The following is a 16,915-nucleotide window of genomic DNA, read 5'->3' on the forward strand; positions in this document are numbered from 1 at the left end:
AAAAAAAAAAAAAAAGCGTGGCAGAGAGGTTCCCTACAAGCCTAGCAGGCAGGGAAGGCAGATTGCAAAAAGTTCTCAGGGGACTCCACTGCTGGACAGTGAAGCCTAGGAAGTGAAGAGACCATGGAACTCTTGAGGGTGCAGCTGGGAATGGGTGCTGGTCCACTAAACAGCTAACTGAGGAAATCTGCCCTTCAATGCAGAGACTTACTCCTCTGGACAAAACGCCATACCCCAGCTTTGGGGTGAAAACCCCATAACCACTGGGGTATCAGGCTGGGACAACAGATAAAGAGAAATTTCACATATGAAGTTAGGACTCTAGGTCTCTGCTGCAAAAATACCTTTCCTCAGTCCAGGAGCCACCGGAGCACAGAGTCGAAGCTATTTAATATACACCCACTCCCCCATCACCTTCCTGGGGAATCAGATTCCTGATTCTTGGATTTAAAAAAAAAAAAATCTCCCAAGTCAGCAAGTGTTGGTCTATAATGATCTTGGGCGAGGGGGAAGGAGGGGAGGCATCTGCCCCAGCCTCCTCTCAGGTCCCTGCAACTCCCATATGGCAGCCAGAGGGATCTTTGCTAGATCAACATCTCACATCATAGCCCAGCTTAAAATCTTCCCAGAGCAGCCCACTACCAGACCCTGACCACTGACCAGGGCCCACGAGTTATCATTCACTGAAAGGCTTCATGCTCTCCATCCCCATGGCTCATCCTCATCCCCTGGGCTCAGCTCAAACATCACCTCCCCCAAAGGGTCCCCACCCCTTTCACTCTCTTAGACCCATGACCTCAGGCCTGGGGACCAGCTGGCCACTGTTTCTTGTGACTTGTTCTGCAAAGCATCCCCAGGACACAGCACCAGGCAGGTGCTCAATAAATACTGACTAAAGGAATGGACTTTCCAGTCCAAACAGTAGCCACTGCACAGAGATCCCACTGTGCCATCCTGATGCTTTTTTTACACTCTCTCCCAGGGCACCACACTGCCCCAGGCCCACTGGACCCAAGACCACATGGGTCTGCAGTCCATTCCATAACACATCATACCTGGTTGACACTCAAACTTTCTCCCAAACTGAAGTTCCAGGAAGACCACCACGCTACCCACATTGCTCCATGCCCCCTCAGCACCTCATACATGTTCCCAGATTGAGAATAGGAACATACTCCTGCTACATAAGACGGGGGGAAGCCTGGCTGTGTGGTGGGAAACTGGCCCTGTTAAAGGACACTTGCATCTAGCCAATTCCAGAATGAACCTGCCCTCAGGGATTTCACAGTCCAGTGTCTGCTTAGCACCTGCTAAATGCCCACTACGTGCCTCTTGAGTATATTGTGTGTGCTTGCTGAATTCCTGCTGAATGCTTGCTGAATACGTACACTGTGTGCCTGCTGAATGCTTGCTAAGTACATACTGTACTTGAGCTAAATGCCTGCTGAATGTCTGCCATGTGCCCACCAACAGTCCACTGTGTGCTTGCTGCCAAGTGCTGCTGAGCACCTGCTAAGTACACACAGTGTGCCTGCTAAATGCCTGCCATCTGAAGAGTGCCCACTGAGCGCCACCATGTGTTCACTGTGCACACACCTCCAGAATCTTAGCATCAGTGACCACGCAGTGAGCATCTATGTGCTGGCTCCATTCTGGAAGTGCTACATGCATTAACCTAAATCTGACCACAGTCGGACCAGAGGCCACTGTAACCCCTGGTTCACAGCGAGGGAGCAGAGCACAGAGAAAGCACACCCAGGTTTAAACTCACCCAGGGAGGGTGCAAACTCACCCATGGAGGAAGCAAAAAGCCCAGCAGCAATGGCCCTGGGCCAGGCACCAGGTTCTACAGAATCCCCCCACAGTTTCTATACTCCGTTTCCATTTGGCAAATAATAAATATTGACTCTCTCCATGTCCTTGGCTTGTGAGGCAGGCAGTGGCTTCCTTGTTTGCGCACCTGGACCCCCATCCGGCCAGCAGCACCACAGCCACACCCAGCCAGGGCAAGGTACCCACCTCTGCCCTGGGGTCAGGCTGGATGTGGTAGCAGGAGGAAGGGGAGGGGGTCAGAGACACTCCAGCCAGAAACAGGGGGCCATTCCATCCCATGAGCTCCAAGGCAAAGTGGGACTCTCCTACCCTTGCCCCTTTCTCTCTGGTTCCCCCATCGCAGCCAGGGAGCTCCCATCTTGCCCTCCTTCCTCTCACCTCCTGATTAACTCTGACATTATTACCCTCAGAACGTCCCAAATCAGCACTCCTTTTGTCCTCACCATGGCCCAGCCCAAGCTGCTACATGCCCTCTCCCCGCTGTGGGGCAAAATGACACATGTGGGTGCTATGCATGCAAAGGGACAAATCTAATGAATGTCTGGTTTGCAAAAAAATCTGGGACAACCCCCATGATCCTCAAGTGATGGACACTGACTGAAGTTCAGCCTACAACAAGGTCCTCTATGCTTGCATTAAGAAAAACATGAAAAAAAAAAAAAAAGGAAAGAAAAACATGAGACCCAATTCAAACACGGGATCAAACCCAGCCCCTCCATACGGTGAGCCAAGCACCTCTCCCACCAGCTTCTCATCTGTGCAGCAGGAGAAGCAACAGGTTTTTTCATGGGTTACTGCACATGGGCTCTAGCAAGTCTAGATTTTGCCACTCCCTGCATCTTCGTGTCACTCATGTTGCCATCCTGCTGGAACCTTCCATGGCTCCCCATGGCCCACAGCCAGGGTCTGGCCCAGGGCCCTCCACAATCCGCTGCTCTGTCCATGCAGTCTACACTCCTCAAGCACAGGGTTTCAAGAGCCTGGAAGGCTCTGCTCACCCCTGACCAGCTGGAAAACTCCCAGAACAGCATGAGAAGACAGAAAAGGTACCAGAGACTGGGTTAGTCCAACACAGGTCAAATACCAACTCACCTGTCTTTAATGCTCTGTGACTTTCTCTAAGCCTCAGTCTCCCCCTCTATAAACTATCAGCTGGGGAATACACCATCAGGTGCCCAGGGGTGTTATTACCTGTCACTAGGCTTGATGCTAGTATCTCATGGAACCAGGGCCTCCACCCCACCCTTCTGCACCTGCACAATCCAGACACATTGAGGGCTGCAAAGGCATGGCTGCTCAACCTGAGGACCACAGACACCTGGGGCTGGATCATTCTCCAGGTTGGGGCTGTCCAGGCACTGCAGGGCACTGCAGTGTGCTGAGCAGCATCCCCAGACTCCACCCACCAGATGCCAATAGCATCCTCTCATCCCAAGTCAAGACAACCAAAAATGTCCCCAGATGTTGCCAAATGCCCCTGGAGGCAGAATTGGCAGGGGTGAGTATCCTGCGCCATCTATCTCTGATGCTTCCCTGGCACTGTGCTCAGGCCAATCTCTCCCCAGACTAGATTTCATGCCCAATATCAGCATGCCATTTCTCAGAGGGGCTTACTTATTTATTTATTCATGAGACACAGAAAGCGAGAAGCAAAGACATAGGCAAAGAGAGAAGCAGGCTCCCTGCAGGGAGCCTGATGCGGGACTCTATCACAGGACCCCAGGATCACGACCTGAGTCAAAGGCAGATGCTCAACCGCTGAGCCACCCAGGTGCTCCCAGAGGGTCCAATTTAGAAAGAAATCCCTAACATCAAGGACTCTTAATCCTGACCCCTGAGGTACCTTTGCCTCATATCACAAAGTAGTACCAGGGGGAGCCCCAGACCCCTGAGCTAAACCCAGAAACCCCCAGCACAGAAAGCAGCAGGAAAGGGCTGACACGTAGCCTTCCACAGTGCCTGTGATGGCCCAGCTCTGACCCAGAGAAATCTAATTACCTTGCACAGTCCCCCAGGCCAGCTTTAGGAACAGTGACAGTGGAACACTTCCTTGGCTCTATGGACCCACAGATACCACCAACCGAGGGCCAGACAGCTGGTTCACACCCCTGACTGAGGCTGACCCTCTCCCTCTGCATGGCACAGCTCTGGTGACGGCAGTGCACAGGACTCTCAGCAAGGCCTGTGTTGACCAGGTCTTCAGGTCCTCACTCAGGCACCCACCTGGATCTGCAGAAGCAGAATCTGAAGAGGAGCCCAAAAGTCTTCATCCTTTAACTCACAGGTAGTTTAGAGGCCCTCAAAGTGACAGAACCACCACCTACCATCTTCCAACCTTCCCTGTTGCTCTAAATTAGGTCTCAAACTGTGGGTAAGATCCATTGTCCTGGGACCCGCAAACTACTTCTACAAGGCTCCAGATGGTAAATATTTTTGCCTCTGTAGACCACGTGGTCTCGGTCGAAATGACTAAACTTAGCCATATATAAGACATAAATGAACAGGCATAACCATGTTCTAATAAAACTTTATTTACAAATGGCATTCCACATTAAATAGAAGGAACTGATTTTATCAATTTTCCACACACACAGTTGGGGTAAGACTGTTAGAGAAAAGTTATTTCGATTATATGTTTGTTGTTGGGTGCTGGGATGCCATACAAACACTAATTTCTAACTATGGGTCAGAGTCAAGGAAGTGAGAAGGTGCTGTCCCTCAGCCAGTGACACCCCCCACCGTGCCCAGCAAGTGTCTGCTTGAGCCCGTTTTCATTTCATAGGCACATGCTCAGGAAAGGAACTCCCAAGCATATTGATTCTCTAGAGTGATGGCAGGTGGTCAGGGCGTACAGAGGTAGGGCCCCCTGCTCTGGGGAATCCAGGAGGGCTTCCTGGACCTGTAGTGTGCATGGGCCTGGGTGTGAGCTTAAGGAGGGGATCTCTGCACAGGACCTCAGGCTGGTGGGAGACACTCAACAGTCACCTGTGGGAAGCATGCATGGAAAGACTGGGAACAGGGCTGGGGCTCCCATGAAGTGTCCTTCCAAATGAGAGCTTAGAAGCTTGTCCCTTGCAGGCTGTGGAATGGAGCACCCAACCTGACCTAGGCAGTGACTTTCACAGAGAGAAAAGCCATGAGTCACAAACAAAGGTGCATATATTGCACCCCTCAGCTACCACCTCTGTGACAACAATATTCAATGGCAAGAAATATGTCTCCTCGGGTCCAACTCACAGGAGGAACATCTTCCAACATGCTTAGCTGCAGAAACAATCACATCTCAGAGAAATCAAGGCCCAAGTGGCACTAAACGTGCTCTGGCAAGCAACAGAGGTTCTAGTCTGTGATTTTAATTCCTTGTTTCGGACACGTTGTGTGTGATTGTCCCAGGGTTGAGCACCAACTCTACCTCTTCTAAGCTAGGATACCACTCTGGGCCTCAGTTTCCTATCTATATGGTGGAGAAGACGACAGCTCCTCTCTAAGCAGGGCTGAGCTCAAGAAGAGCAAACTTGACCCACTGCCTTAGGATTAAACTCTCATCTTGCCCCTGGGCCTTGCTCCTACTATTATCCCCCTGGCTTATTCACCATTGGCTCGTACCAGCAACAGAGTGAGGATCCCCAGGCCCTGACAATGGATGAATCAAGGGTCCACTCTATGCCTCAATGGTGAAGGCCGCACGACCTGTATGAGCAGGCCAGAGATGTCCAGATGTGTGCATCTGCAGACAACTCCCAGGCCCACTGTCCCGAGGTGGTTTCAACAAGGCACCCAGATTCTGCCTTAGCCTATGGGGAGAGCGACCTGGAGCCACCATCACAAAGGACCACAAAGTGAGAAGTGTAAAATGACAGGACTTTATTCCCTCACAGTTCTGGAGACCAGACTTTGGAAATCCAAGGGTGGGCAGAGCCACATTCCTTCCAGAGGCTCTAGGGGAGGATCTTCTTGGTCTCTTCCAGCTTCTGGGGGCTCCCAGCATCCTTGGCTCATGGGAGCATCACGCCAGTCTCAGCCTCTGTCATCATATGGCCTTCTCCTGTGTGCGTCTGCATGTTCTCTTTTTTATGAGAACGTCAATCACAAGAGTTAGGACCACCCCAAATCCAGGATGATCTCATCTTAAGATCCTACTCTTATTTCATTGACAGAGACATTTCTTCCAAATAAGGTCACGGCCACAGGTTGTGGGGGTGAGAACGAGGGCAAATCTTTCTAGAGGCCCCTATCCTGTTCAACCCAATACACAGTGTGCAGCTCACAACCTGGAGAGCACTGAGCCTGTTGGGGCTTTCTGGGGGCGGGAGATGGCTCACTCCCTCCTCTCAAACAGAGCAGCTCGGGGAGTCCTGCATGCGTGTGTGTTGAGGCTGCAGATGGCACCAGACACTTGAAGCAGCCGGCACAGAGGCAAACAGTGCCAAAGCCAGGACTGGGGCCAGGACTGGGGGCGGCCTTCACGCTCAGCTAACCCGAGCCACCACTGCGCTATGCCTGCCGCCCAGGGACCCGTTTTCCTCCAGCCTGTGCAAAGCCACCCCCGTAACAGGGCAGGGCCAGGAGAACACCCTTCTTCGGCTCAGCCATAACTGGCAGCCCTGGCTGGGCCACCACAGACTGGACTGCTTTGCTTAGCGTGTGGGCTTTTTCTGGCCCAAGTGGTGCTCCCCGGGATGCTGAGCGATCAGTCACACGCAGAGCCTGCTGCATCCCGAGTCCCTGGCAGGCAGGTGACACACCCCATTCCTTCCCCTCACTCCCCTACATGAGATCTACCTGCACATCCGGGCAAGACTGCTGCCAAAATATCACAAAAGCCAGTAATCCTGGTCACTGCCACAGAGATCTCTCTGCTCTGGCCACCTCTCCTCAATCCCAAACCTAGGTGCCACAGCAGCCTTGCACTGTCTGCCTGCTTCCCCTCTTACCTCCTTGCCTGTTCAGCTCACAACCATCTTTGTGAGACAGGAAGAGTCCTAAGATGGTTAAATGGACAGTCACTCTATGATCTGGCACCTATCACGTGACCTCCGTTCCTCGGTATATACTCAAGGGAGAAGAAGACCTGCACCCACACAAGCTCCTGGGTGCAAACGTCCATGGCAGTGATACAGTGGCCATAAGGTGGAAACAACCCAAATGTCTACTGATGGATGGATATATGGAATGTGGCAGGGCCACAAAATGGAGTATTATTCAGCCTTAAAAAAGAAATGACACACATGCCCAACACTGTGAATGTACCTAATGCCACGAAACTGCCCACTTAAAAAATGGTGAAGGTGGTGAATCTTCTGATACATATATTTGTTCATATATTTTTATAAATATTTTATACATATATATAACACCACAATTAAAAAAAAGAACGAAGCACTGACATACACTACAATGTGGATGAACCTTGAACACATCGTGCTGAGGGAGAGAAGCCAGACATGAAGGACCACATGTTTCATGATTCCATGTATATGAAATGTCCAGAATGGACAAATCCATAGAGACAGAAGGCAGATTAGTGGGTGCCAGGGGCTGGGGGAGGAGGCGTAGGGCTTCCTTTTGGAGACGGAAACATTCCAAAGTTGACTGCTGATGGTCACACAACTCTGTGAACGTGCTAAAAACCACCGAATGGTATACTTCAAGGAGGAGATTGAATGTATTCGGAATCGTACCTCAATAAAGCAAAGGAGGAGGCCATTCGCCATCACAAACCTCTGCAGGGCTCCTCCCTCGGTGAAATCCAGGCTCGCCAAGTCACTCCAACCTCACTCCAATTCTTGCTTCTCTACAGGCCAGCCTCACTGTCTTCTGATGTAGCCTCAACCTTGCCAAGCCTTTCCCACTTCAGGGCCTCTGTGCCTGCCTGTCCCTCACCTGGGGCACTCTTCCCCAGTGAGAGGGAGTGGGGCTGCCTCTCATTGTTAGAGTACCAGCTTCCCACCCTGGCCACTCCCAACACATCACTGTTGCATCCCTCTGAGAACATCTGTGTTGTTCATTTGCAGCAATTCACCTGTCCCCACTAAAACTTCACCAGCTCCCCAAGACTGTGGCCCTCACATGCCTCAGATGCTGTTTCTCCAGCACCCAACGTAGTCCCTGGACAGTCCCTGAAATGTGCTGCCCCAAGCTCAGAGGTCAGGATTCTGAGGCCCAGAGAGGTTAAGACAACTGCCCAAAGTCACACAGCAGAGCACCACAGCTCTCCCGGCATCTTGGGCTCTCCCAAGTCTCAAGACAAGAAGGAATATCCATATAGCCACTCCTCTTCCCTGCAACTTGAAAGTGGTCTCTCTGACATCACACCTCATGTCCACACCTAACCTAGTGCTTAGGGTCCCTGCCCCTGGGTAAGATCACAGCATGGATTTATGCATCAGGCTGAATGATTGCTGGCTTTCACACAGTAATGGCATGCCTATCACCACCAAGAACTGCAGACTGACACATGAGAGCATGAATTAAGGCTCTACTCATTCCAAGAGTAGGTATGCTACCCTAAAGAATTCATGAGACGAAGCACATCCCACCTGTTCACAGGTATAGGTAAAACTTTGGCATATATTACAGGGGAAGGCTGCAGCCACAGGAGGGCAGAAAGGGAGCCTGCATCAAGTGGGTTCGCTCACCTGCACCTGCACCAGGCACTGCAGATGTGCCACTCATCACATGCAACAGCCAAACAGGCCTGTAAAGAGCTTGCTCAACCTGGTCCCAGGTGTGGGAAAAGCTACCAGCCCATCCAAGATGCCACAGCCATACAAGTGGGTGCAGAGCTCTGAACTCTTATCTGCCCAGGTACAAAGCTTGTACCCCTGCCCACTCAACATCTCCTCCAGACTGAAGGGTTTTTAGCCTCAGCACTGCTGACGTTTAGGACCGCATCACTCTCTGTGGTGGGGGCCATCCATGAATCGTGAGGTGTTGAGCAGCATCCCTGCTCTCTACCCACTAGATGCCAGTAGCACCCCCTCCCCCAGACGAAACAACCAAAATGTCTCCAGACATTGCCCAATGTCCCTGCAGGACAGAATCGCCCCCCATACGGAACACTGCTCTGTCTCATGAGACCCAGTGTAAGCTCACCTCCGCCCAGGGTCACGCCCAACTCCCAGTATAAAGGAAGGTAACAGAGAGGGAGGAAGGAAACAGAGAATGGTTACCAGGACTGAGAGAATGACTGTCTGCATATTTTACAAGTCTTTTCTAACTCCATCAATAGATGACATATAAGCAAATGTGCTCCACGCATTCAATGGAGTATTATTTGGCTATTAAAAGCAATGAAAAAAAAAATAAAATAAAAGCAATGAAATGGGGATCCCTGGGTGGCTCAGCAGTTTAGTGCCTGTCTTCCGCCCAGGGCATAATCCTGGAGACCCGGGATCGAGTCCCACATCAGGCTCCCTGCATGGAACCTGCTTCTCCCTCTGCCTGTGTCTCTGCTTCTCTCTCTTATGAATAAATAAATAAAATCTTAAAAAAAAAGGGCAATGAAATTCTTAGATACATGCTAATGTGGATGAAACTTGAAAATATTATGCTGAGTGAAAGAAGCCAGACACGAAAGGTCACATGTTGTACGATCCCATGTATACGAAACGTGCAAAATAGGTAAATCCATAGACACAGAAAGCAGACTGGTGGCTGCCATGGGCCAGGGGAGGGCAGAATGGGAGTGACTGCCCATGAGGATGGGATTTCTTTTGAGGGTGATTAAAGTGTTCTGGAATTAGACACTAGCGATGGTTGCACAACCCTGTAAATATACTAAAATCCACTGGCTTTTACACTTTCAACAGGTGAATTATATGTTACACAAACTATATCTCAATAAAGCTGTTATTTTAAAGAAATCTTTTTAAATACAATAATACATTTCCAACCTCAATGCAGAAACCAGACCTCCAGTCGTGATGACAGCCATCAACCTAATATGACCCCCTTCTTCCTGTTACACTACATACACCTTCTGCATGAGGCAAGATAAAGTGGACATTCCTGCCCTCAGAAGCCCTGACTTATAGGAACACTCAAGGTACATGCTCACTTGCTTGCTTTGCTTGCTTTCATTCATTCAATCACCAACCATCTCCTTCTCTACATGCTAAGCAAAAACATGAGCTGCTAGAGCAAGAACAGGCAGTACCTGGTCAATGGTGAGCACCCCAACAACATGTGGCAAACAAACGCACAGAAATGAAGATACACATTCTAGCCTATATGGTCGTGATCTCACAGAGAAACAGGTGAGTAATTAGAAGAGTTTGACTTGAAAATTGCACCTGAAGAATTAGAGACTGAGGCTCTTGTCACAGAGGTATGTCTGCCTAGAACAGTCAGATCAGAGACAGAGTCCAGAAACCAGCCATATGCATGTCTGCAGCTCCCATCCAAATCCTCCCTGAGGCCTTAAGATGCAGGACAGGGGGGAGGGTCCCACCACTCTATAGGAATGCAGCAGAGACTTACTGCCACCTGTGCAAAGCGTGCTCTCCTCCTTGACCCACAAGGACTTGCCAGACACACTCGACAAAACAGGATACTAAGGCCTGAGAAGCTTGGTACCTCAGTGCAGTCATGTGGCCAGAGAGCTGGGCCCAGAGAAGGGCCAGGCCTCCCACTCCTCTAGGGGCCAACAGTAGCTTCCCAGGTGAGGTGAGCAGGTAACCTGGCCTGCCTCTGCAGGCCAAACACACCCAGCAACTTAAGGAAGAATTGTCCCTCCACCCTGGTCCCGAGAGACCAGGAGCCATCCGTGGCCAGCTGTCCCTTATCTCAGTGGGAGGAGCACACCTGGTCCCCACCATATGGGCTACCTGAGGAAGGGGTAGCAGTTTCCACTCCAAACTCCAGGATGGAGAACAATCTGCCTTCTTAACCACCCCCAGGTTCCCACAGGAGACGACACCAAAACTTTCCTTCAGATAATCCAAAAGGGAGAAATACCTATCCCACCTCAAGTCTGCAAATAGGGATACCTGTCCTTCCTCCAACACCCAGGGAGTGAAGGCACAGATGACAAAGATGTAGAAAGAACCTGTCCCTTCAGATAGCAATGATGTGGGGACAGCTGTTCCCCTCAGATCTCAGTGATGTGGGGGCACTTGTCCTGCACCAGGTACCAACGATATGGAAACACCTATCCCCCTCCCCAGGCAACAATGATGCTTACAAGCAGCGCCCAGTTCATACACCTCACAGTGCCATCCTGTCTCCCCTAGGTAGCAGTGATATGGAGGCATGTGACCCCTTCAGGTAGAAGGGATATAGAGACACCTGTCCCTCCTCAGGTACAGTGATGTGGTGGCTGGCACCTATTCCCTCCAGGTAGTAATGATGTAGAGGCCACCGTCCTCTCCGGATAATAATGATGTAGTGACACCTATCCCCACCTCCAGGTAGCAATGATGTGGGGGCACCTGAACCCTTTCAGGTACCGGTGATGTGGGGGCACCTTTCCCGCCCACGATGTCCGGGGCGTAGGGACACCTGTACCCTCCGGCTGTGCCAAGCCCCGCCCCGCCGCACGCGCCCCGCCCCCGCCGCGCGCCCCCCGCCCCGTGCACACGCCGGACACGCGCCCCCTCCCTCTCTTCCCGGCCCCGAAGGGTCGGCGCGGACAGCCCCCTTACCCGCGCGGCCCGCGTCAGGCTCAGGTCCTTCATGACCTCCTCGAAGGCCGCTGTCTCCTCTGCCTGCTTCTGGTTGTGCAGCGCGATCTTCTCGCTGAATTTCCGCGGATTGTTCGAAGTCGCCATCTTCTCGCCGCCGCCTCCTCCTCCTCCTCCTCCTCCACCTCCTCACCCCCCCCACTCGCCAGTGCCACCGCGCAAGCGCCGGCCGGGCCCGCGGGCGGCGGGCAGTGCGCAGGCGCGTTGGTGGTCGTGAGTGCGGCGCAGGCGTACGGGAGCGGCGCGCGGCGCGGGGGCGACTGCGCATGCGCACGTCTCAGGGGCGCGTTTGGGTCCAGCAGAGGAGGCGGGAGGCGAGGGGCGGGAGGTGGGAGCGAGAGTAGGTTTTGGGCACATGCGTAGTGAGTAGACTCCTGGCCCGCTGGACAGCGGCCGCCTGGCTGTTGGACAAGCATGGTTCGCGGACAGGCTGGGGCGCCGGAGCCCCCAAGGAGACTGCCGGACCCAAAACCTTCCAGTTTACAAGGATGGGGCCAGCAACCCACAAGGACAGGTAGCACCCCGATGCTGAGCCGGGACTAGGACTGTTTGAGACCAACCAGTCCAGGGAGTTGCTCATTCATGCATTCATTCATTCAACGAATATTTATTGAGCGCCAGTATGTGCCAGAAACACTGGGGAAAAGGCGTGAGCAAGCAGATGTGGTCCCTGACCTGATGGGGTGCGCAGTTAGGGAGGGGGGACAAACATAAGCAACCAACAGATGACCCAAGAACATTTCTGATGGAGATAATTGTGATGTGGAAAATAAAACTAGTAATGGACTGGCAGGATATTGATGATAGGAAGGGAGGCTCCCAGCCACCACTGTCAGGGAAGTAGGGAGGCATTTGAACTGAGACCTGAACCTTGCCAGCAGCCTCCACAGCCCAAAATCCCAGGCATCGAGCCGCCTGGGTGGTTGTGGTTGAGCATCTTCCTTGGGCTCAGGGCGTGATCCCAGGCTCCTGGGATCGAGTCTCACATCGGAATCCTCGCAGGGAGCCTGCTTCTCTCTCTGCCTATGTCTCTGTCTCCTCTCTGTCTCTCATGAATAAATGGATAAAATCTTAAAAAAAAAAAAAAAAACAGGGATCATCTTTAACATCTTGCTTTCCCTATCACCTTACATTCGACCAGTTTCTACTCCCTGGACTCTTAATCCTGAAGGAACATAGGTTTGCCATGGGGAGCTAAAGGAAAGGCCCAGAAGTCCCACCTAGACTACATCCCACAGTGAGAAGGATAGCAGGGTCTTCCCAGTGGCAGGAGGGTGAACCAGGGAAACAAGAAAGGTTCTGACATCTAACTCTCCCTTCCCAAGCAGAGGGACCATGACCACCAATATCAAATATTGGTTTATATTCAGGAGGCTTCAGGGGTTTCTAGGCATGGACAGGGTAGGAGCCAAGAGCAGCAGCCAGGGGAATGTGCGATAGCTCTAATTGCACAAAAACCACACTTAAAAGAAAGAAGCAAAGAGAAAAGAAAAATTGATTTTTATTTTTTAAATATTTTATTTATTTATTTATTCATGAGAGACAGAGAGAGAGAGAGGCAGAGACACAGACACAGGCTCCCATGCGGGGAACCTGACGTGGGACTTGATACCGGGACCCCAGGATCACGCTCTGGGCTGAAGGCGGCGCTAAACTGCTGAGCCACCCAGGGATCCCGAAAATTTGATTTTTAAATTTTTAAAAAAGATTTTATTTATTCATGAGAGACACAGAGAGAAGCAGAGACATAGGCAGAGGAAGCAGGCTCCCTCTGGGGAGCCTGACTCCAGACTTGATCCCAGGACCCTGGGATTTACCCTGAGCCAAAGGCAGATGCTCAACCACTGAGCCACCCAGGTGTCCTGAAAGATTGGTTTTTAAAAAGAGCAGTTTTTACTAGGGTGAGGGGATGGCTAGAGGGGTTGCTTGTGGTGATCATAGGGAGACACCAGTATTTTATGAACGTGCTTTTTGTTTACACTTTACAACAGTTTAGTGAAATATCCTTATATTAAATATATATAGATAAATTTAAATTTGGAGTGCCCTGGGCACTACCATGATTTTATTTTATCCTTTTTGTTCATATGGTTTTGAGCATTTTCATGATCTTCTGACCTTTCTGCCTATGATGCTTGCATCTGCCCTCCCATTTTGGGTGCCAACAACTGCCCTTCAGGAAACATTCTGCAATTTTCAATCCATGATCTATGGATGGGGTGGGCTTCATTACCCTCTCTCCCCACAAACACACCTTCCCAAGTTGCAAGTCTTTGCCAATCATCAGAGCCCATGGCTTTGCTGTCATGATTGGTTCAAGGCAGGCATGTGATCCTATTTGCCTAAAGAAAGGCAATTCTGGAATTTTTGCTTGGACCACTGAAAAGAGAAGCACCCTTTTTGCTTGGATGACTGGTTTGAAGGATAACACAGATTTGCAGTGCCAGAGGTCACTACTTGAAGAGAGATGTCCCAAGAGAGTGACCCTACACAGAGAAAAACAGTGCCAAAGTTAAAGAGACACTGAACTCCTGGATCCAGCCATGCCTGAAGCTAAATACTCCTGCATTTTCATTTTTTAAAAAGATTTTATTTATTTATTCATGAGATACACAGAGAGAGAGAGAGAAAGGCAGAGACACAGACAGAAGGAGAAGTAGGCTTCATGCAGGGAGCCCAATGTGGGACTTGATCCCAGGACTCCAGGATCATGCCCTGGGGCAAAAGTAGGCGTTAAATGCTGAGCCACCCAGGGATCCCAGTACTGCACTTTCATGAGCCAGTAATTCTCTTTTTTTCTGAAGTCGATTTGAGGTTTATTTTCTGTCTCTGGCACTGACTGAGACCACAGCTTCTGGGAGTCAGGTGCAGAGCTGGGCATTCTACAGATACGGTTTCCAGTTCCAGCCATCATCCTGTAAGATTGAAGAGGAAATAGAGACCGAGCAGGAATGGCAGCTGCCTGTACCAAGTTAAGTGCTAGAGCCAGGACTAGACCTCAGGCCTGATGACAGAGCTCAGCTTCCTTTGCTGCACTGGGTTTTGTAAGGTTTAAAGGCTGTTAACACATGTCAGGTGCCTGGCTTATAACAAGTGCTCAAAAATTGCTGGTTACCCTGATCACTTACATATGCCTGCATTAAGCTGGTTTCTGGGCAGAGTAAATAAAAAAGAATTGGTAGGTAGCAGGGGTTATCAGGTCACCAAACCGGGCCATGCCCGCAGAGCAGAGGTGAAGAGCCAGTGCTCGCCCTACTCACCCCCATTCACCCCACACCCAGGCGGTAACTCAATCCGTCCTAAACCCTGGTGATGAGTCAGAGGAAGCTGTGAGCCTGCTTATTGCGCAATGGCCGGACAGGGACCCAAGCCCTCCTCCCGCTCCATTGACCCCCAGCCCTGAGGAAGGCGAGGCTGAAGCGTCTGGTGACCAGGGCAGAACCCAACCCTGCTATTTTTTCTTTTTTCACTCATCAAAGAAAGCTGCTAATGCCAGTGTGGCCCGGGCAGGCTTCTCAGAGCAGCCCATGGCCTCTGTAAATCAGGGTGGATCTCATGATCCCCATCACACTCATGAAAAAAAATCCACCCTCCTCCAGGCAACTCAGGAGGCCCTCATCCCCCTTCCGCCTCCCTGGCCTCTCATTTCAGCCAGTCTGGCCTCCTTGCTGTACCACCTCCAGATCTCTGCACGCCCTGTCGCCTCTGCTGACTGCTTCTGCGTCATTGTGGCACCTTCACAGCTGGCACCTTCTCATCTTTCAGTTCTCTCCTCTGAGAGACCCTCCTTGAAGGCCTATCTGAAATATGTCCCTGCATGTGTGTCCCATGACCTGGGAACACCCCACTCTCTGAAGGCAGCTGTTTCCAGGGTCCTATCTGCTCCCCTCTAGACCGACTGAGACCAGAAGCTGAAAGTATGTTCACCCTACCCAAACATTCCCGGACTCAAGTTCCCTGTATAATGCACAAAAGACACAGACACACCAATTGCTTAGTCTTAAGGCTTATTCTCTGGGGCGCCTGGGTGGCTCAGTCAGTTGAATGTCTGCCTTCGGCTGGGATTGTGATCCCAGGGTCCTGGGATTGAGTCCTGCATTAGGCTCCCTGCAGAGCCTGCCTCTGCCTCTGCCTCCCACTCTCTCTGTCTCTCATGAATAGATAAAAACTTTTTAAAAAGGCTTATTCTTTATCCCTTGAGGCTCTGAGCACTTTAAGCCTCTTTTTTTTTTTTTAGAAGATTTACTTATTTATATGAGAGAGACCATGTGTGCATGCACACACAAGTGGAAGGAGGGGCAAAAGGAGAGGGAGGAAAGAATCTCAAGCAGACTCCCTGCTGAGCACAGAGCCTGATGCAGGGCTCAATCTCACAATCCATGAGATCATGATCTGAACCGAAATCACGAGTCAGACGCTCAACTAACTGGGCCACCCAGGTGCTCCTAAGCCTGATTTTATACTTGCCTATTCATTCTGTTTTCCTGGGTCCCCAGAACTAACACAAAACTAGGCACAGATGGAGAATTAGGAAGTGTTTGTTAAGTGAATCATTTTTCTGCCTGGGAAACTCCTATTCATCCCTCAAAACCCACCTTAAATGCCCCCACACAAACCAAAAGCCCATCCTAACCCCTAAGGAGAGCTGTGTTCCTCACTCTAGGGCACACCCGACCCTGGGTCCTCCTCCAGCCAGTCCTGACCCAAAGGGGCTGGGAGTGTCCAATTGTTGAAGTTTCACTTTAGTTACACAGCACATCCAAGGGTGAGCTAAGTGAATCCTTTTAAGCCACTTCCTGCTGCCTGCAGGATATGGTTTTCTCTCCTTTGCTTCAGAGTTCTGCCTGACTCCATTTGTTCCTGGCCAGCTTCCCCAGCATCATCTCCCACTCTTCCCTTTCTCACGTCCGCCACTCCAGCCTTGCTGCATTCTGCCAAAGGCTGTCTCCCTGCCTAGAATGCCCTTCCTCTGCATCCAGGCCATAGCACTCCTCAGCATTAAGCTTCTAAATACAAGCTTTAAATTAAAACCTAAACTCCTGGGGTGCCTAGCTGGCTTAGTTGGAGGAGCACACAACTCTTGGTCTTGGGGTCATGGGTTCGAGCCCCACATTGAGTGTAGAGATTACTTAAATAAATCTTTTTTTTTTTAATTTTTATTTATTTATGATAGTCACAGAGAGAGAGAGAGAGAGAGAGAGAGGCAGAGACACAGGCAGAGGGAGAAGCAGGCTCCATGCACTGGGAGCCCGATGTGGGATTCGATCCCGGGTCTCCAGGATCACACCCTGGGCCAAAGGCAGGCGCCAAACCGCTGCACCACCCAGGGATCCCTACTTAAATAAATCTTTTTCAAAAATGATAAAATAAACCTAAACTCCTGAGCATTCCTGTATGGT

The 16,915-nt window shown here is 50.9% G+C and overlaps 1 protein-coding gene across 8 annotated transcripts in view; it reads right to left on the reverse strand.

Annotated features, from left to right (window-relative positions):
• CRTC1 (CREB regulated transcription coactivator 1) overlaps positions 1–11,656 on the reverse strand; it is a 79,242-nt gene extending 67,586 nt beyond the window's left edge. For 5 of the 8 annotated variants that reach the window (XM_077859328.1, XM_077859323.1, XM_077859327.1 and 2 more), the window contains exon 1: positions 11,478–11,655. In XM_077859328.1, coding sequence (XP_077715454.1) covers positions 11,478–11,603 — 126 coding nt within the window. In that variant the 5' untranslated portion in view covers positions 11,604–11,655. Of the gene's footprint in view, positions 1–11,477 lie in introns of all 8 variants that reach the window. The other 3 variants (XM_077859322.1, XM_077859325.1, XM_077859324.1) reach the window with 1 other exon arrangement.
• Positions 11,657–16,915: the final 5,259 nt, after the last annotated feature.

This window comes from Canis aureus, chromosome 19 (genome assembly GCF_053574225.1).
Source record: "Canis aureus isolate CA01 chromosome 19, VMU_Caureus_v.1.0, whole genome shotgun sequence".
Lineage (NCBI taxonomy): Eukaryota > Metazoa > Chordata > Mammalia > Carnivora > Canidae > Canis > Canis aureus.